Source organism: Pan paniscus, chromosome 23 (assembly GCF_029289425.2).
Source record: "Pan paniscus chromosome 23, NHGRI_mPanPan1-v2.0_pri, whole genome shotgun sequence".
Classification (NCBI taxonomy): Eukaryota; Metazoa; Chordata; class Mammalia; order Primates; family Hominidae; genus Pan; species Pan paniscus.
In genome coordinates this window covers 60,450,273-60,470,870 of record NC_085927.1, presented here as the reverse complement: position 1 = coordinate 60,470,870, position 20,598 = coordinate 60,450,273, and the positions used below count along the sequence as shown (strand labels likewise).

The window sequence follows — 20,598 nt, the reverse complement described above, 5'->3', positions numbered from 1 at the left end:
TTGTGAACAAAACACGACAAGTGCAAGCTGCAGGTGCTTTCAGTGAATTAAAATGTATTTGGTGCCAGTGGTGCTGAACATAGAATAAAAAACAGAAAAAGGGCCCAGACAGGGACATCCAGGCTGGAGGTTGGAGTGGAGCACAGTCAGATGTATTCACCTTTCTAGCATGGGTTTCAAAGTGCGTAAGGGGAGAAAACACATCATGGATTGTGCTGTGCATCCTGGACACCGTGCGAGGTGCTCATAGCTGTGATCTTGTCTCCCACAACTCTCTTGGGTGACAGACGTCCACTGTCCACATTTTATAGACAAGGAGAAAGGGAAGTCAAATGTCTTGTCCAAGTCTACACAGCTAAAAAGGGGCAGAACTAGGGTGACGCTCAGGCCTCATTTAGAGATCGGGGGTTGGTGAGAAATGGGGTGGGCTTCTGGAGGGGCTGGGAGAGCCCCACAAGGCTGCAGAGGGTGGTGAGCCCGGAGTGGGCCTGGCCTGGTGTGGGCTGGGGGTATGGGCAGGAGCTGCAGACAGCAGGGCCGCACCAGCGGACCAGTTTCAGAGGCAAGGGTTCTAGGCCCTTGAGAATCCACAGTGCCAAACAGACCCAGATAGCTACGGGGTTGGTACCTGGGGAGGCCTTAGGACAGGCAGAAAGTCCCAGAGGCGAGGACGTTGCCTGGGGACGTTTTTGCTCCCTGTCCTGCTGACAGAGCATAGGAAGTGTGAATGTTTTCTACCCCCTCCTCTCTCGGCTCAGCAGAGCTCCAGCGAGCCAAGTCCTTGTCAGTCCCTGGCTCTAGGGAATAGGGAGTCCCACAGACAGGGGGGTGTGAGCAAGCTGAGAGGGTCTGTAAGCAGGTACGGAATTGAGTCAGGAAACAGTCTGGGTGTGGAGCGAGGGGCAGAAAGAGGCTGAGGGAGTCTGGGCTTCAAAATAATCGACAACCTTTAAAGCAGAAGGGGAAAGTTGTCCAGAAACAAGAGCAGGAAGTTCCGATCCCAGCCCCTCCCCTGAGCCCCGGCCTCTCAGGCCCATCCCAGGAGGGTCTCCCTGGACAGCAGCGAAGCAGCTTTGGTTCTCTGCCTGCCACTCAGAGTGAGGTCTGCAGCCGGTCCTCAGGGGGCAGAGTCAGGATGAATGGACTGAGGACCCCGGTGCTCCCCAAGGGGAAGGGCTGCAGCTCCTTGGCCTGGAACTGGGCAGTCCCCCCAGAGACCGTGAAGGTGGCAGTGACCTGGGGGTTGAGGCAGTAAATGGTGTTGCCCAGGGTGGTGCAGCGCAGTGGGGCGGGGGCGGGCAGGGGCAGGGAGGCAGCCCTGCTCCAGGAGCCGGTCACTGTGTTGTAGCGCATCACGGCGGCGCCCACGCCCCGCAGCAGGTCGAAGCGGTACAGGAAGCCCCCCAGCGCCACGATGTCGCTGGAACGCCGGTGGCTGGCACTGTATGGGCACTCGTCCCAAGCATCCTTCACGGGGCTGTACCTGAGCAGGCGGTAGAAGAGGTGACCCCCCGTGACGTAGATGTCCCCACGGCAGGCCACAGCCTCGTGGGCCACAGGGAAGGTGCCTGCGGGGAGTGGCGCGCGTGGGGTCCAGGCGTCTGTTCGCGGGTCGTAGCACTCCATGCTGTACAGGCATTCGCCACCGATGGCATAGAGCAGCCCGTCCAGGGCCACCAGCTTGAGCTGGGCTCGGGCCTGCTGCATGGGCCGAACCTGGCTCCAGATGTTGGTCAGAGGGTTGTAGCAGAAGACCTCGTTGGAGCAGACGGCCTTGGCACCGGAGCCACGGATGCCCCCCGCCAGAAACAGGTAGTTGTGCATGGTGCAGAGACCGCAGCCCCGAAGCGGGGCCTCCTCGGGCACCTGGGTCAGGGGCCGCCAGGTGTTCTCCCGGGGGTTGAACACATGCAGGTGCGCCGGTAGAGGCAGGGGCACAGGGGCCGCCGCAGGAGGCTCCTGGCCACGAGGGCCCCTGGGGAGCCCTGAGCGGCCCCCCTGGTAGAGGCTGGGCAGTACGAGGACGCCCAGCACCGCCCGGCCCCGGCCGGTCCGCAGGCTGAGGATGCGCTCGCGGTCGGCCGCGCTCAGCCTGCGGTAGAGGCACGGGTCTCCCAGCACTCGCAGCAGGTTGTTGCTCATCAGCGCGTAGGTCTCCTGCGCCAGGCCGGGCTCTCCGTGCTGCTGGGCAAAGGCCAGCACGTCCAGGCAACTGCCCAGGTCCAGCCGCCGCCGCAGGGCTGCCGCCGTGGTGGGCTCCAGGGCCCGGGAGCTGGGCTTCCGGGGCCCCTCCACCACCCCCCAACTCCCGGGCCTCTGCAGAAACACCATGAGCTTCCGGACCTCCTTCTGCTTTTCTGTGAGCGCCCCGCTGCGGCCGGCAGGGCTGCCCCCCTCCCCCGGCGCCTCCCCTTGAGGGTCCCCTGAGGCGGCCGGCCTGACCTCCTGCTCCGAGGTCGGGGCGATTTCGCACCTGCTGCGTTTCCGTAGCTGGGGTACCGGCTGTGAGCGCCTCACAGAGGAGGAGGCCGCGGGGCCAGGCGGCGTCTGCGCGGGGGGCTGTGCGGGGCCCCTGGGCATCGCGGCTTGGGGCAGCGAGTCTAGACTTTTCTCCCTGGTTCCCTCTCCTCTTAGGCCTGGGGGAGGGTCTGGGCTGGGCGATCCGTTGGTCTCGGAGCTTCTTGTCTGTGGCTGACCTCCAGCCTCAACCAGGCCCCCTGTACCTGTCCCTATGACTGTCCCCACTGAAGAAGAGGGGCCGTGTCTGTCCTCAGAGTGTGTGGAAGTGCTGGGATCCACGGGGCTCCCGGGAACCGCCCTCGGGACACTCCCTTGGGGCCTGTCTTGTCTGGGGAAGGGGTGGCTTCTAAGAACCATGGCAATAAGGTTTCCCCAGCTGGCTGAGACCTGCCCCTCCTGGTAGCGCCTGGGGAGAGCCACACTCTCCTGAGGCTTTGACCCGTCAGCTGGGGCAGGGGATGTGGCTGGGGTTGGGGTTGGGGCTGAGGTGGGGGCTGGGGCAGGGGATGCGGCTGGGGTTGGGGCTGGAGTTGGAGCTGGGGTTAGGGCTGGGGTTGGGACTGGGGTTAGGGCTGGGGATGGGGGTGTGAGGGTTGGGACTGGGGCTGGGGCTGGGGCTGGAGTTGCGGCTGCAGCTGGACTTGGGGCTGGGGCTGGGGTTGAAGTTGGAGCTGAAGTTGGAGCTGGGGCTGGGGCTGAGGTGGGGGATGAGGTTGAGGTGGTGGCTGAGGTTGGTGCTGAGGTGGGGGATGAAGCCAGGGCTGGGGCTGGGACTGAGGCTGGAGCTGAAGTTAAGACTTGGGCTGAGGCTGAACTTGGGGCTGGCGCCGCTCTGAGATTTTCGCCCACAGAAGGACCCTGGGTAACCTCCAGGGGCAAAAAATCTGAAGGAGAGGGGAGAGTCAGGGCTTCAGGTGGGAACCCCGGGCCGGGAGCTGCGGGCGGGGAGGCGGAGCGCGGGCGAGGCTCACGGCTCCGGGAGGGCGCGCGGCTGTGGCAGGCTGCGGCCGGCTTTGCTTGCTCCGGGGGCCGGGTGGGCCCCAGGTCAGCGGCAGGACTGTTATCTCGAGAGCTGTCAGCCCCGGCCTCGCCCGCATCGTAGGCCCCTGTGGCACCCGGCCCTTGGGACGAGAGTGGGCGACCTTGAGGCGGACTCTCTAGCCAGGGGCGCGTGGAGCCTGGGGCTGAGCCAAAGCTCCGGGTGCCCGGGACCTCCCTGCTGACCCAGGGCCAGCCTCCTCCGGGGGCAGGGACCCCCGAAGCCTCCCTGCTCCAGCCACCCTTGGCCCCAGAGCCTTCCGTCTGAGACCCAGGCTGCAGGGCGCGGGGAGCGGGCAGCGCCGGGAGTGCGGGCTCCTGGGCGAGTGGGGGTCCTGTGGGGAGGCCGCGCGCGTGGGCGTCCAGGGCGGCGGCCTCGTCCACCGCGTCCCACACGCTCCCCGCGGCGCCCAGGCGGAGCGGGTCCAGTTTCCGGGGGCGGCGGGCTCTGTCTCCCGAGTCAGCGTCCATCCGCCGCCGCCGGCCCCGGCCTCTCCCCATCGAGCCCGAGGGCCCCGCGCCCGCCTGCCAGGGGCCAGTGTCCTGTTGCCCCGCGGGGCCTGCGGCTTGGCGAGAGGACGCCCTGACACCACCTGTCTCCGCCTGCGCCTCCGCTTCGCTGCCAGGGCTCCGAGGAGTGAAGTGGATCAGGAGGGCGGCGGACATCCCCCCTGCTTCACTCCTGCCCAGGAGGGCAGTGCCTGGCCTGGGAGGCTCCTTTCCTTCCGCTCGGGGGGCCGCGGGGGTGGCACTGCCCCGTTGCTGTCCTAATGCCCCTCTGCGGGCCTCCTCGACAGCTGTCTTGAGTGGAAGCCGGGCCATGGCGGCCAGGCCCCCGCCCGGCGCTGCAGCAGGGACAGGGCTCTGCTGGCCGCGTCCTGGGGGCTCTGGTTTCCCCTGCCCTGGGCTCTGCCCCTCGCTGCCATCACTGACCTTGGACTTCGGTTGCAGGGCCAGCTCAGCTCCTCCTGCCTGATGAGGTTGAGCCCCGAGGGCTGTGGACACCGGTTCTGCCGCCTCTTGGTCGTGCCCGGAGCCAAACCAGTGTAAGGCCAGCGCTGTGGCAGCCACCACAGCCAGCGCCAGGAGGGCCAGCACAGCACTATCCCAGTCATTGTCACTGTCCCAGTCCCAGCCCCAGAGGGGACCATCTGGCTCCAAGGTGCCCTGGATCATGGTTCAGGGCTGCAACCCACTGCAAGGGGCCTGATGGCAGGCTGGCAGTGCATGCAGAGCACAGAGGCCTGGGCTGAGGCACCAGCCAGCGCCTGCCCCAAGGGCTGCCCAGTTAAGGTGGACCAGTCCTCCAGGGCCTGGGAAGGGTGGGGTCTCTGCTTGCACTCAGGCCTGGGGCTGTCAGTAGGGCCTGGCTGCAGATATCAGGAGACAGCGAGGCTTATGGCAGGATAGGAGCCCAGGGTCTCTGCAAGCACCCCACCAGCTCCTGCCCTCTTCTCCTCCTCGTAGGCCCCAGGGTCCTCAGGCAGCGTTCCTGAGCTCTGTGCTGTCATCACAGCCAACTTGCTTCTGCCTGGTAGCCCCTCACACCCCTAAATTCATTCCACACCCCACAGTCCCTCCTCTCAGCCTGGGCCCAGCTTCAGGGGGCTTGGCAGGGAAGGGTTACCCACAGGGAGATGTTATCTCTAGCTCTAGCAATGTGATGTGGCCCTGATGAAATCACCAGAAACTGGAGAGGCTGATTCCACTGTGGGCCAGCAGGGGAGGGGTGGGGGCCGTGCACGGGAGGGGTGCAGGCTGTGCCTGACGGTGGTCTCTCAGGCTGAAGAGGGAGACCCTGAGCACGGGTCCTGGCAGTGAGCATTATCATTGCAGGGGTGCTGTGGAGGTTTGCATTGGGGCACAGGGAGGGGGCATAGAGGGGAGGCTGAGGCTCCCATAGCTCCTCCTCCAGCAGCATCTGGACTCCTTACTCTGGGTTTACCAGACATGGGATAGGGTTTTCAAGTCAAGAGAAAAAAAAAATTAATGGGATAAATAAAATCCAAACATATTTCTCTCTTTATGGCCAGGCTTATTTCAGCCCACCTAGACCTTCTAGGATCTCCTGGACCCCCTGCGCCCATCGAGAGTGTCTTGACTGCCCAGATGAGACTCTCACTGTGCCCCTGGAGAACCCTGAGCCCAGCCTGCCCCCTACTCCAGTTACCGCATCAGCCAGCACCTGGATCCCTTAGAAACCACCCCCCTCTGGCCCCAGGTGCTCTAATAGCCAGACTCTGGGTGTCTTCGTCTCAGTCCTCAGCCTTCCCTTATCTGAGCTGAGGACTCGCCCTCGAGACCACATCCTGGCTGGTACCTCCTAGCCCTGGCTCAGGCCGGCATGTAGGTACTTCTGTTGGATGTGAGCACTTGCTTCCTGAGGGAGGAGCCTGGGCTCCTCCACCTGCTCCTTACTTAATCCCATCTCAGGAGTGTCTCGGGCCAGGTGCCAGGTGAGGCTCAGACAAGAAAAAGAGCCTGGAGTCCCTGGGACAAAGGCAGGGCTCCCTGGAAAGTACCGTGTGTATTTTTCCTTCCTCTGGGACACAGCAGGCCTGGGGATTTCTCCCTTACTCAAGCAGCAAGGAGATGGCCTAGGAGTGTCCCTGGCACCCAGCCTGAACCCTACTGAGCCTCAGGTAACTCACCTCCCAGCTCCCCCTGGGACTATTAGATGACAGGGAGAGGGTGAGGGTGGGCCCCATGCCTTAAGGTGGACCTCAAGTTGAGGGAAGGCTTTCTAGACCCTGCCCTTATTCTCTGTCCCAGTCTCAGGCTCTGCCTCTTGGTTAAGTTTGGGGTCCAGAAACCTTCAGAGGATGGAGATGTCACCCATAAATATTAGAGACTGAGTAACGGGCGGGAAGCGGTGGGGGCAGCGCACCCCCGGGGTGCAACTGCCCTGGAACTCCAAGTGGTGGCTTCAAAACTGGATTAAAATTTATTTCCGCGAAACCCTGGAGTCATGGTCCCGCCCCGACTGGCGTTTTCTGCCGTAAACTGAGAACGCGTCAGGGATGGCTCCGTTGGCAGCGCGCGCGAGCGCCCCCGGGCCGCGCCTGGAGGGTTAACAGCGACTCGCGGGCGAACTGTGAACCCGCAGCCCCTGGGCTCCGAGCGCAAACCTGGCGACTGGGAGGGCCCGGGGAGCGGGTGAGCCAGCGCCAGCCCCGCCGGCCCCAGGAGCGCGAATTTCTCTACATTTCCGGCTGTGGCCGCAGTTGGAGGATGGGATCAAAACGGGCAAAAAAGTGCGACCTGGGCCGAGGTGTCGGATCGCCTCGAGGTGGGAGGCCGAGGTGTTGGATCGCCTGAGGTCAGCAGTTCGAGACCAGCCTGGCCAACAGGGAGAAACCCTGTCTTTACCAAAAATAGAAAAATTAGCCGGGCGTGGTGGCGGGCGCCTGTAATCCCAGCTACTCCAGAGGCTGAGGCAGGAGAATCGCTTGAAGCCGGGGAGTTGCAGTGAGCCGAGATCGCACCACTGCACTCCAGCCTGGGTGACAGAGCGAGACTCCATCTCAAAAAAAAGAAAAAAAGACACCAGCAAAGGGTTTTTTTCTGTTAATAACTAGGTCCCCCCAACCCCCCAAAAAGGAGGATGGTTAAAAGCAGAAAAAGCAAAAAATAAAGGCTTTTGGCCGGGCGTGGTGGCTCACACCTGTAATCTCAGCACTTTGGGAGGCCGAGGCAGGCGGATCACCTGAGGTCAGGTGTTCAAGACCAGCCTGGCCAACATGGTGAAACCCCTGCTCTACTTAAAAAAAAAAAAAAAAAAAATTAGTGGGGCGTGGTGCCGGACACCTGTAATACTAGCCACTCAGAAGGCTGAGGCAGGAGAATCGCTTGAACCCAGGAGGCGGAGGTTTCAGTGAGCCGAGATCGCACCGCCACACTCCAGCCTGGGCGACAGAGCGAGACTCTGTCTTAAAAAATAAAATAAATAAACTCTTTTATATTTCAAAATCTGAAGACAAATCACTGTAGTTCAGATAAAATAAAACCTTCATATCATTTTATTATTTTAACGTGTTTCATATTATTTTAACGTGTGACATTAAACAATTTCAGGGCCAGGCGCGGTGGCTCAAGGCTGTAATCCCAGCACTGTGGGAGGCCGAGGCGGGCGGATCACGAGGTCAGGAGATCAAGACCATCCTGGCTAACACGGTGAAACCCCATCTCTACTAAGAATACAAAAAAATTAGCCGGGTGCGGTGGCGGGCACCTGTAGTCCCAGCTATTCGGGAGGCTGAGGCAGGAGAATGGCGTGAACGCGGGAGGCGGAGGTTTCAGTGAGCCGAGATCGCGCCACTGCACTCCAGCCTGGGCGACAGAGCGAGACTCTGTCTCAAAAAATAAAATAAATAAAATAAAGTCTGTTATATTTCAAAATCTGAAGACAAATCACTGTAGTTCAGATAAAATAAAACCTTCATACCATTTTATTATTTAACGTGTTTCATATTATTTTAACGTGTGACATGAAACAATTTCAGGAAATTGTATTAGGTATTGCGCTCGTGTCTTCTTAGGCGTCCTCATCCCTTTTCACTTCAGGAGCTCAGCGTCTTCCTCAGCAGCACTTCCATGTCATCTGCCCCGTGAAATCAGCCTAACGCCGTTTCTCAATGACGTGGATCGCCCTAGACCACCGCAACCTTCCGGAAGCTCTCTCAGCTCAGTTCCCATTCTCCCACCATCTCTTGGTTCTCCTTCTACCTCACCGGTTGCTAGTCCTCCGCTTCGCAGCTGAAAATGTGCCCGGGGCCTACTGTGGGCCTAGCCAGGCCTGCTTACGCAGTGCAGTTTCCCATGAATAATGCCCAGTCATTATCACATAACCTGTGGCAAGCCAGCAAGATGGCCCTGGTGACAGAAAAAGAAACTGCACTAGGACCTGAATGTAGATCTAAGTCATGTTCCTTACTAACAGCACGTTTTACAACCACGCGTTAAAGAAACATCTGACTCACAACAAAATTTTAAAGGGTTTGAGTGAAAAGCAATTTATGAATTGGGGAACACCTGACTGAAAGAGCTTTAGTATTCCAGAGACAAAACATCAAATGCAAGTTTTTACTGGGAAAATGTAGAAGCACAATAAAGAAATTATTTGATTGGTTACAGTTATAGAGTTGCTTTCTTTGGCTTATCCTGTTGGAAAGTCAGTAGTTATATAATCATGATAGTTGGTTACTTATGATTGGGTAGATTAAAATTTATCTCTGTCTAATGGAAGCATTTATCAGAAACAACTCAGCCAGGCATGGTGGCTCACGCCTATAATCCCAGCACTTTGGGTGGGAGGCCAGGGCAGGCAGGAGTTCAAGACCAGCCTGGTCAACATAGTGAAACCCCATCTTTACAAAAATACAAAAATTAGCTGGGCATGATGGCAAGTGCCTGTAATCCCAGCTACTCGGGAGGGTGAGGTGGGAGAATTGCTTGAACCCGGTAGGCAGAAGTTGTAGTGAGCCGAGATTGCGCCATTGCACTCCAGCCTGGGCAACAGAGAAGACTCTGTCTCAAAAAAGAAAAAAAAGAAATGACTCATGCCTGTAATCCCAGCACTTTGGGTGTGAGGCCGAGGCAGGGCAGATGACTAGTCTTTGAGACCAGCCTGGGCAACATAGCAAGACCTTGTCTCTACTGAAAAACAAACAAACAAAATAATGGCTCAAGTTAAGTTTCACTTATGTTTTCAATTTAAGCAAGGCTGAAGTCACTTACGAGACCTAACTTGTTTTGTCTGCTTAGGGATTCTTCAGGCCTGGTCTCCATTTTAATTTACTTAAACAGCCCGGGTGCAGTGGCTCACACCTGTAATCCCAGCACTTTGGGAGGCCAAGGCGGGTGGATCACCTGAGATCAGGAGTTGGAGACTAGCCTGGCCAACATGGTGAAACCCCGTCTCCACTAAAAATACAAAAAAATTAGCCGGGCGTGGTGGTACTCACCTGTAATCCCAGCTACTCGGGAAGCTGAGGCAGGAGAATTGCTGAACCCAGGAGGCAGAGGTTGCAGTGAGCTGAGATCGCACCACTCCAGCCTGGGTGACAGAGCGAGACTCCGTCACACACACACAAAAAAAATTTACTTCAACAAATCCCCACTGGGCAAGCTGAGAGGATGACCAGATGGTAGAGCTCTGCTCTCCGTTACCACTGAGTGACGTAGACACTGGAGTGCAGAGTCGTGTACAGGTGATCACCATCATAGACCTGGGTGGTGGGGTGTTGAATTCTGAAAGTTGTTTAATCCTGAGGGCAATCATTTGATGTGGGAGTGGCTGCTGGAAAGTGTTGAAACCCTTGAGAGGATACAATGAAGGAACTGGGTAAACACAATGACTGTAAGAATAACCACCAAGGACTAAGCAACTCCCTGCAGCTGGGATCCCCAGGAGCCAAGATTTAACCCATTAAATCAACCAAAGGCGTCATCTATCTCATGAGAGACTTACGTTTGTTTCTTAAGAGTCTTTAAATTTTGGAAAACAATTTCTAACGTGTTGATAAGGAAATTTTCTTATCAAGAACACAAGCTCTTATTTGTTAAGCTCCTAAGGTATCAACAGCTTCTAGTTTGGAACACTGTTGAGGCTAAGTTGTTCATTTCAGATTGCATCGCATGATGGGGAATTCAAAGTATTGTTCTATGGAAACAAAATAATTTAACAAAGGTTAATCTTTGGAGTAAATTATGACCTTAGCCTTGTTCTTTTTTTTTTTTTTTTTTTTTTTTTTTGACTACCAGTGACTATGATCTTAGTTTTTGAGCCCAGAGATTGCAGCCTCTTCAGATGATGGAATGAAGATGTCAGTTAAATGTCCCTGGTGATGACCGGGCGCGGTGGCTCACGTCTGTAATCCCAGCACTTTGGGAGGCAGAGGTCAGGCAGATCACCTGAGGTCGGGAGTTCGAGACCGGCCTGGCGAACATGGAGAAACCCCATCTCTACTAAAATATATATATATACACAAAATTTTCTTGCTGACAAATTTTGTAATAGAGATAATATGAGTTTATTTGATTAACAAAGCTAGGTAGAATATCCATTTTTACTAAATCACCAATATTCTTATTTATTAAAGATTAATCAAGCCACATGGACTTGAAAAGTATTTGGGTTACTCTTTTTCTGAGAAAATACTTCATATAAACACTTGTTTTTCTTTTCTTTTCCTTTTTTTTTTTTTTTTTTTTTTTTGTTTGTTTGTTTGAGACAGAGTCTTGCTCTGTCCCCCAGGCTGGAGTGCAGTGGCGTGATCTCGGCTCACTGCAATGTCAGCCTCCTGGGCTCAAGCGATTCTCCTGCCTCAGCCTCCCGAGTAGCTGGGATTACAGGTACGCGCCATCACACCCAGCTAATTTTTGTATTTTTAGTAAAGATGGGCTTTCTCCATGTTGGCCAGGCTGGTCTTGAACTCCTGGTAATCCACCCACCTTGGCCTCCCAAAGTGCTGGGATTACAGGTGTGAGCCTGGCCACAAACACTTTTTTTCTCAGGCCAGTGACAAAAATGTCAGAGATAAGTATTTGTCTGTCTATTTAAGAAAATCAGGAGGCACACTGAAGAAATCACTTGAATGGTTACAGTTATGCAACTTCCTTATTCGGTCTGTCTAGTTGGGAAGTCCCTAGTTACGCAATTGAGCGTTAGCTGGCTGCTTAGGATTGGCTGGAGTTGAGTTTTACTTCTGCCTCACATAACCATTTATCAGAAATGACTCCAGTTAAGTTTCACTTATGTTTTCCATTTAGGCAAGGTTGAGGTCAGTTAGAACGCCTAACTGGTTTTGTCTGCTCAGGGATTCTTCAGGCCTGGTCTCTATTTTAATATTTAGCTCATGTAAGGTAATTATGCTGGGGTTTCACAGTAATCTATTCTAGTTTGGAAAATTAAGTCTTCCTGGAATACAACAGGACCTCACCGCAGATGTCAAATACGAGTCCACCAGCTTAAGGGTCCCTGGTGAGGGCGACAGAAACTTGAGAAGCTACACTCATCAAGCATCCCACAACCTAACTCATGAAGGTTGGCTGAGACGCCTAAGTGCTGAGCATCGGAGGCTGTCACTTGTTTATGATCCACATATCAGAGTGCTTGCTTCTGCCACGTCTCCAGCCCGGGAGTGCTGCAGGGCCCTGGAGCTCTTTACCCACGTGCACACCCTCAGTCAGGGGCAGCAAAGTTTTTGTGCAAAGAGCTGGATTGCGGCTGTTTTTGCCTCTGCAGGTCACAGTCTCTTGCAACTACTCAAGTCTGCACAAAACCAACCTTAAAAAATAAACGGATGTGGCTGTGTTCCAATAACATTTTTTTTTTATTTTTTTATTTTTTGAGATGGAGTCTGGCTCTGTTGCCCAGGCTGGAGTGCAGTGGTGGGATCTCGGCTCACTGCAAGCTCCGCCTCCCGGGTTCACGTCATTCTCCTGCCTCAGCCTCCCGAGTAGCTGGGACTACAGGTGCCCACCACCACGCCCAGCTAATTTTTTGTATTTTTAGTAGAGACGGGGTTTCACCATGTTAGCCAGGATGGTCTCGATCTCCTGACCTCATATCCGCCCGCCTCGGCCTCCCAAAGTGCTGGGATTACAGGCGGGAGCCACCGCGCCTGGCCCCAATAAAATTTTATTTACAGAAACAGGAGGTGGCTGGACTTGGTGACTCCTGCACTAAGCGGCCCCATCCATTCCCACGGCTTGTGCACGCCTCTCAGTTCAGCATCTCCGACCTGGACCTCTCCGCTACGTCTGCCATGAACATCACTGGGTGGCAGACGACATCTCAAGCCTGCTGTGCTCACATCAGGACTCTTGATTTTCCACTGTGCTGGATGTGGTCCATTGTGTTCAGCTTCCATTCTCACCTCCTTTTGTTTATTTTCCTGTATTTTAGAACCTAAAATACAAATGCGGCAATACTGTGCTTTACAGATCCCCTTGCAGCCACAGTTCCGGGCGAGGCTGTTGGATTCAGTGCAGTTGTGTAAGATATGAAAGGCAGAAATGACTCGGAGGCCTCCGCCCTGCGCTGACTGCTGGCAGACAGGGATGTGGACACTCAGCCGTCGCTGAGGGAGGCCTGGGCAGCAGGGGTGCGGCGTCAGGATTCCCGGCAGGTTCCTGATCTCAGAATCACAGCTACCCAGGTCTCCTCTTAAGCTCGGTAGTCCCAAAGGCCACCTCTCAGCTATTACACCACCAACTCATCCAGCGATTCTATAATATTCCCCATAATAAATCCATTTCTACCCCTGCCTGATACACTCACCGAACCTCTCTCATCTTCCCCTCCGAAAATCTCTATCATAACTGAGTTAGTTCCAAACAGAAGGGAACAGCCACACCAGGAATGTGAACAGGAAAAACATTAACATAGGGAATCGTTACCTAGGAAGATGACGTTAACAGCGGAAGTCAAGAAAAGAGGACACAAAGGGATTCAGAAGCAGCAAATGCAGAAAGATGCCGCGATGGCTGGGCTTCAGGAGCAAGGAAGGGGCCGGGAATGCACAGAGCTGCCAGGGGTGCGTGGCCCAGCCAACCTGGTGCATCAAATTAACTGTCGCATGCGGTTAGTACCTAAGAACCCTTTTATTCTTTTCCTGTTTTAGAATTTTTTTGACAATTGAACACATTTTTGCATATGAACTTTAAATTTGTGTTTTCCTATTTTTAACATTGGAAATCTTACTGGAATTAAATATTTATATTCATTTGAGGAGCTGTTTGTTTGTTTGTGACAGAGTCTCGCTCTGTCCCCCAGGCTGGAGTGCAGTGGTGCAGTCTTGGCTCACTGCAACCTCCACCTCCCGGGTTCAAGCGATTCTCCTGCCTCAGCCTCCCTAAGTAGCTAGGATTACAGGTGCCTGACACCAAGTCTGGTTAATTTTGTATTTTTAGTAGAGATGGGTTTTCGCTATGTTGGCCAGGCTGGTTTCCAACTCCTGACCGCAAGTGATCTACCTGCCTCGGCCTCCCAAAGTGCCGCAATTACAGGCATGAGCCACAGCGCCCGGTCTCGTCTTCCCATCTTGTTCAGAGGATTACCGGTAGGGTAATAAAAATCGTAAAGCTTTAGCCATCTGAACAGGTAACCTTAACTTGTTCTGTTTTATCAAAAACATAATTTAAATCCAACTGTCCTTTCACACACCCATGAATTTATATTATTATGTTTTACTGTTTTTGTTTTTGCTTTTGTTTTTGTTTTGAGACAGAGTTTTGCTCTTGTTGCCCAGGCTGAAGTGAAATGGTGCAATCTCGGCTCACTGAAACCTCCGCCTCCCAGATTCAAGTGATTCTCCTGCTTCAGCCTCCCGAGTAGCTGGGATTACAGGCACGCACCACCACATCTGGCTAATTTGTATATTTTTAGCAGAGACAGGGTTTCTCCATGTTGGTCAGGTTGGTCTCGAACTCCTGACCTCAAGTGATCTGCCCACCTCGGCCTCCCAAAGTGCTGGGATTACAGGCATGAGCCACCGCGCCTGGCCTACTGTTTTATAACTAAAATTTTCAAGTAAAAAGCCACAAGATCTTTGTGTTGTCTATGTTTTTGTGTCCTTATGTCTATATGTGATTTTAATTTACAAAGAACTCTATTTAATTGGCATAAAGAAAAAAAGCACTTAAATCAAGTAATCTAAGAGCATACAGTGTATACTATTTTTATACTATATTTAAGAAATATAGGGACAAGCACAGTGGCTCACGCCTATAATCCCTGAACTTTGGGAGGCCAATGCAGGAGGATTGTTTGAAGTCAGTTTGATACCAGCCTGGGCAACAAAGTAAGACCTCTTCTCTACAACAAAAACAAAAATAGCTGAGTGTCTCTATTAAAATATAGATAGATAGATAGATAGAAGAAAATACAAAAATAAAATCATTCTGCAAACTGAGTTCATCATATTACTTCACTCTGTGTGATTCTTTTAAAACCCTGCACCTGCCCAACCTCTGCAAAAGTACAACTGCTAACAAGTAATGCTGGCGCAGCACTTTGACATGATAGGGAACACCTGTGAGACTGATCGAATGAAAGGCCGACTTAACCCAACAGCTACTCCTTCCAAATTTCCTTCCAGCTGCTCAAATGTGGTTCAAATGGTTTTGACACTGACTTAAAATTGCTGGCCATTCTCCCATCATGGCACCAAGTCAACCTGGACAGGAAGGGATAATCAAAACCTAACCGCAGGATAATTGATCAGTGATGTCTTCAGAGAAATTTTTTTTTTTTTTTTGAGACTGAGTCTCACCGTCACCCAGGCTGGAGTGCAATGGCACGGTCTCAGCTTACTGCAAACTCCGCCTCCCGGGTTCAAGTGATTCTCCTGCCTCAGCCTCCCAAGTAGCTGGGATTACAGGCACTTGCCACCATGCCCAGCTAATTTTTGTATTTTTAGAGGAAACGTAAAAATTGCCAATATCAAGATGGAGTCACTTGTGTCGAACGCAAGCAAAATAAGAGGTTAAGAAGGGGTGGGGGCCTTCATGCACACGTGCCTATGAAAAGAACCATGACAAAGCTCTCTGAGTGGCCGGACGCGGTGGCTCACGCCTGTAATCCCAGCACTTTGGGAGGCCGAGGCGGGCGGATCACAAGGTCAAGAGATCGAGACCATCCTGGCCAACATGGTGAAACCCCATCTCTACTAAAAATACAAAAATTAGCTGGGCATGGTGGCGGGCGCCTGTAATCCCAGCTACTCGGGAGGATAAGGCAGAAGAATTGCTTGAATCCGGGAGGCGGAGGTTGCAGTGAGCCGAGATTGTGCCACTGCACTCCAGCCTGGCGACAGAGCAAGACTCTGTCTCAAAAATATACATATATAGTTATTATATTTTATCTACTACTTTGTGTTAGTTCCTGTTTCATTCCTTTATGTTACTTATTTTTTTTCCATTTGTAAGATATATACTAAGCTTTTTGAATCGTTTCTTCATTAATAATGTAGTCACGAGGCTGGGTGGCTTACTTCTGTAATCCCAGCACTTTGGGAAGCCAAGGCCGGTGGATCTTTTGAGCCCAGGTGTTCAAGGCCGGCCTGGGAAACATGGTGAAACCCCATCTCTCCCAAAAATACAAAACAAGTAGCCGAGTGTGGTGGTGCATGTCTGTGGTCCCAGCTACTTGGGAGGCTGACAAGGGAAGATTGTTTGAGCCTGGGAGGCAGAGGTTGCAGTGAGCTGAGATGCTCCACTGTACCCCAGCCTGGTTGACAGAGTGAGACTCTGTCTAAAATAATAATAATGAAGTCTTTTTTTTTTTTTATTTTTGAGACGGAGTCTCGCTCTGTCGCCCAGGCTGGAGTGCAGTGGTGCGATCTCCGCTCACTGCAAGCTCCGCCTCCTGGGTTCACGCCATTCTCCTGCCTCAGCCTCCCGAGTAGCTGAGACTACAGGCGCCCTCCACTATGACTGGCTAATTTTTTTTGTATTTTTAGTAGAGACGGGGTTCCACCATGTTAGCCAGGATAGTCTCGATCTCCTGACCTTGTGATCCACCCACCTCGGCCTCCCAAAGTGCTGGGATTACAGGCGTGAGCCACCAGACCCGGCCATAATGAAGTCATTTTAAAATGACTATAAATTTTCCTCAGAACATGTAGGGTCCAGCCGTACAGGGCTTAGTGGGTGTTCTCCCCGTGTGCAGAGACGAGAGATTGTAATAAATAAAGACACAAGACAAAGAGATAAAGAGAAAACAGCTGGGCCCGGGGGACCACTACCATCAAGAGGAGGAGACCGGTAGTGGCCCCAAATGGCTGATATTTATTGCACACAAGACAAGGGGGCAGGGTAAGGAGGGTGAATCTTCTGAGTGATTGACAAGGTGAAGCAAGTCATGTGATCACAGGACAGGGGCCCCTTCCCTTTTAGGTAGCTGAAGCAGAGAGGGAAGGCAGCAAACGTCAGCGTTTTCTATGCATTTCTAAGAAAGATCAAATACTTTAAGACTTTAACTATTTCTTCTACCGCTATCTACTGTGAACTTCAAAGAGGAACCAGGAGTATGGGAGGAGCATGAAAGTGGACAAGGAGCGTGACCATTGAAGCACCACGGGGAGGGGGTTAGGCCTCCGGATGACTGCGGGCAGGCCTGGATAATATCCAGCCTCCCACAAGAAGCTGGTGGAGCAGTGTTCCCTGACTCCTTCAAAGAAAGGAGACTGCCTTTCACGGTCTGCTAAGTAACGGGTGCCTTCCCAGACACTGGCGTTACCGCTTGACCAAGGAGCCCTCAAACGGCCCTTATATGGGCGTGACAGACGGCTCACCTCTTGCCTTCTAGGTCACTTCTCACAATGTCCCTTCAGCACCTGACCCTATATCCACCGGTGATTCCTAGGTTATATTAATGATGCAACAAAGAGTAATATTAAAAGTTAATGACTAATGTCTACACTAATGATTGATAATGTCCATGGTCATCTCTATATCTAATTTGTATGATAACTATTCTTACTGTAACTATTTTCTTTATTATACTGAAACAGTTTGTGCCTTCAGTCTCTTGCCTCGGCACCTGGTAATCCTCCACCCACAAGAACACAGCTTTAGCTGCCTCCTGTAGGAGTTCAGTAGGAAGGGAATCTACCTTTGTAGTGTTTGATATGTAGTTTCAAGGAAGGAGACCACCCCTCATATTGTCTTATGCCCAATTTCTGCCTCCAAAGAAAGAAAAAGTAAAACCTAAAAGACAGAAATAAAATCCACAGGCAGACAGCCCGGCGCCGTGCCCTGGGCCTGGTAGTTAAAGAGGGACCCCTGATCTAACCGGTTATGTTATCTGTAGATTCCAGACACTGCATGGAAAAGCACTGTGAAAATCCCTGTCCTGCTCTGTTCCATTCTGATTACCCGGGGCACGCAGACCCCAGTCACGTACCCCCTGCTTGCTCAATCGATCATGACCTCTCACGCACACCCCCTTAGAGTTGTGAGCCCTTAAAAGGGACAGGAATTGCTCACTCAGGAAGCTCGGCTCTTGAGACAGGAGTCTTGCCGATGCCCCCGGCCGAATAAATCCCTTCCTTCTTTAACTTGGTGTCTGAGGAGTTTTGTCTGCGGCTCTTCCTGCTACAGTTTGTAATTTCAGATTATTTCTGACAAGTTTTGATCCAGGGTTTTTTTTTAAAGATTTGTCAATTTCAAAATATTTGTTTGCTCCTGCTTCCTGTTCTCTCTCTCCCTTTTTTTTTTTTTTTTAAGACAAGGTCTCACTCTGTCACCCAGGCCAGAGTCTAGTCGTGGGATCACTGCTCACTGCAGGATCCAACTCGCAGACTCAACAGATCCTGCCGACTCAGCCACCGACCCCATAGCTGGGACTACAGGTGTACATCATCACACCCAGCTAATTTTTAAAGTTTTTTGTCGAGATGGGTCTCACTGTATTGCCCAGGCTGAGTTTTCTTCTTCTTTTTTTACATTTTGTTTGCCTAGAATTGTATTTGATTGTAATCAAATCATGTGTCACATCTTTTTTTCAATTTGTGTGATTATTTTGTGGCCCAACACATGATTGTTTTTTGCGAATATTTCATGGACTTAAATAGATAAGAAATCCTCTCTCTACACATAATTAAATGGAGTGTGTGCTTTGCATTATTCAATTCCTTTATTCCCATCCTTGCTTTTGTCTGCAGATTTGTCCTATTCCAGAATGGGTATACTGAAACTAGGGTAAGGGTGAGGCCAGCGTTCTGGGTGGCCCAGGCTACTATCCCACCCGTGCCACCGAATCCACAGAGAGGCCCAGCGGCGGCACTGGGAGGTGGGGAAGGGGGAGGCGGACCCAGGTTGGGGGGGCAGGCAGTCAGTGCGGTTGCCAGGAAGCGGGAAAGGGCCACAATGGGGTCTGGGAGGTGGGCGGGGCGGAGCGGGGATGTCCAGCCACGTCGCTTTGTTTTCCCACGCCAGGAGCTACCACAACAGGTCAGTGCACCTCGGGGCACCAGGTCCCCCACGCAGGCCCTTCCCGAGGCACCCTTTCCCAACAGCACGAAAATCTCCTGCCCCCACCCCACCCCCAGGTGATTCCCTTCACCAAGTCTGGGTCTAGACTTGGCCCCCGCGAGTTCACGTCCCTGCCTAATCCGCCTGGAGTCCGGGTGATGGCCCTGGATCCGCTCCCGGCCCCACGCTCCACAGAGCCGGGAAGGAAGCTCGCGTTTGTTTTGCTGGCGCCAGGGATACGGTCCAGGCCCCGCCCCGCCCCGCGCTAATCCCAGGGTAGTGGGAAAGTGCGCTCCCCAAGAATTTGCGGTGCAGGGGCCGCGGCCACCGCCTTCTGTCCGCAGGTGCTGCGAGCCGTAAGCGCCCCCCACCCGCGCTATGGGCTCGGACGCCTGGGTGGGCCTTTGGCGGCCACACCGGCCCCGCGGCCCCATCGCGGCGCACTACGGAGGCCCCGGGCCCAAATACAAGCTGCCGCCCAACACCGGTAGAAGGGGCAGGCCCCGGGATTGAGGGGTGGGACGGCGCCTGGGGGAGGGAAGGGGAAGAGACCAGGGAGGTCTGCGCTCGGGGCTGAACCGTGCCTGCTAGAGGGGAGAGGGGGTCTGTGCCGGGGGAGGGTCCGTGTTCCAGATGGGGCTTGGGGCTGGGCCCGGCCAGACGCTGACTCGGATGCTCCCAGGCTACGTCCTGCATGACCCGTCGCGGCCGCGCGCCCCCGCCTTCACCTTCGGCGCGCGCTTCCCCACGCAGCAGACGACGTGCGGCCCCGGGCCAGGCCACCTGGTGCCCGCTCGCATGACCGTGCGCGGCACCGACGGCGCCCCCGCCTACTCCATCTACGGCCGCCCACGCCGCTCAGCGCCCTTCCTCACTCCGGGACCTGGTCAGGACCCCTGGGCCCCTGGCCACCCCAACGCCGAACTGCCTCCAGGGAGGCCCACCTGGGAACCCCCGACCTGAACCCCGAGTCCCCCTCGGATACCCTAACACCGCATATTCGGTACCCCCATATCCGCATGTCAAATCCCAAACCCCGAACCCCACGGGGCTTTGATAAATCGTGGCTCAGACTCCCCACTAGTCCCAGGACCCCATCTCGGGTACCCACCAGGCTCCCACGCAGTTCTAGCCCCCCACACCCTTGATCCGCCCCGCAGGCAGGTACTTCCCGGAGCGAGCGGGGAACGCGACGTACCCCAGTGCACCTCGGCACACCATTGCTCCCCGAAACTGGGGTGTCCAGGCGGAGCAGCAGAGCCCAGGTGAGGTCAGAACGGCCCATCCCAGAACTGTGGGCCTTCCCACTCGAGACCGGGGACCGCCCTCCGGGAGCTGGGACCACCCTGCGCCTGTCCGCGGAGACCCACTACCCCCGAGCCCTGCCTCCTCCCCAGGTCCCGCGGCCTATACTGTGCCCTCGCTCTTGGGTCCGCGCGTCATCGGCAAAGTCTCCGCCCCAACTTGCTCCATCTACGGCCGCAGAGCGGCTGGCAGTTTCTTCGAGGACCTCAGCAAGGTGGGGGAGGGGCCGGGGCGGACGCAGAGGGTCCCTGGTCCGCGGCAGTGGAGGCGGCAGCCAGCACCCTCTGCCCTCTCGCAGACCCCGGGCCCCTGCGCCTACCAGGTCGTGAGTCCAGGGGTCTACAAGTCCCGGGCCCCCCAGTTCACGATTCTGGCGCGGACTTCGCTCCCCCAAGACAACACTCGGAAGCCAGGGCCCGCGGCCTACAACGTGGATCAGGTGGCCTGGAGCCCAGGGTCAAGGGTCAGAGTCAGGAGAGTGGGGAGGGCCTGAGGTCGGAGTGATGGGATCAGAGTCCCCGGGGGTCCAGGGGTCCCGGCGCGGAGAGGACGCCGGCCCCGCGAGGTCAGCGGTGTCTCCGGGCCCGCAGCACCGGAAGCCCCGCGGCTGGAGTTTCGGGATCCGGCACTCGGACTACCTGGCCCCGCTGGTGACCGACGCGGACAACTGACCCGCCAGGCGGGAGCGGCCCCACACGTGTTTGCTTAAAGTCTGCGAGTCCGCATCGTGTCCGCCTCTCTCTCTCTCTCTTTCTG

General features: G+C 54.5%; 2 protein-coding genes across 6 annotated transcripts; one reads left to right on the top strand and one right to left on the bottom strand.

Annotated features, from left to right (window-relative positions):
- Positions 1–34: 34 nt before the first annotated feature.
- KLHDC7B (kelch domain containing 7B) lies at positions 35–5,333 on the bottom strand. Its single transcript, XM_034948824.3, has one exon. It carries the CDS (start codon positions 4,732–4,734, stop codon positions 1,093–1,095), a length of 3,642 nt encoding a protein of 1,213 aa, XP_034804715.2. The 5' UTR covers positions 4,735–5,333; the 3' UTR covers positions 35–1,092.
- A 12,460-nt stretch (positions 5,334–17,793) lies between these two features.
- CIMAP1B (ciliary microtubule associated protein 1B) lies at positions 17,794–20,572 on the top strand. 5 transcript variants are annotated; one of them, XM_003804583.8, is made up of 7 exons: positions 17,794–18,516; positions 18,882–19,024; positions 19,220–19,423; positions 19,698–19,802; positions 19,935–20,056; positions 20,141–20,281; positions 20,433–20,572. In XM_003804583.8, exons 2-7 carry the CDS (start codon positions 18,916–18,918, stop codon positions 20,511–20,513), a joined length of 762 nt encoding a protein of 253 aa, XP_003804631.1. In that variant the 5' UTR covers positions 17,794–18,516; positions 18,882–18,915; the 3' UTR covers positions 20,514–20,572. The 5 variants fall into 5 exon arrangements, with proteins under 5 accessions (XP_003804631.1, XP_008959709.1, XP_054962034.1 ...); XM_008961461.6 differs by having other exon boundaries at positions 18,615–19,024; XM_034949148.3 differs by lacking the exon at positions 17,794–18,516 and adding an exon at positions 18,536–18,614.
- Positions 20,573–20,598: the final 26 nt, after the last annotated feature.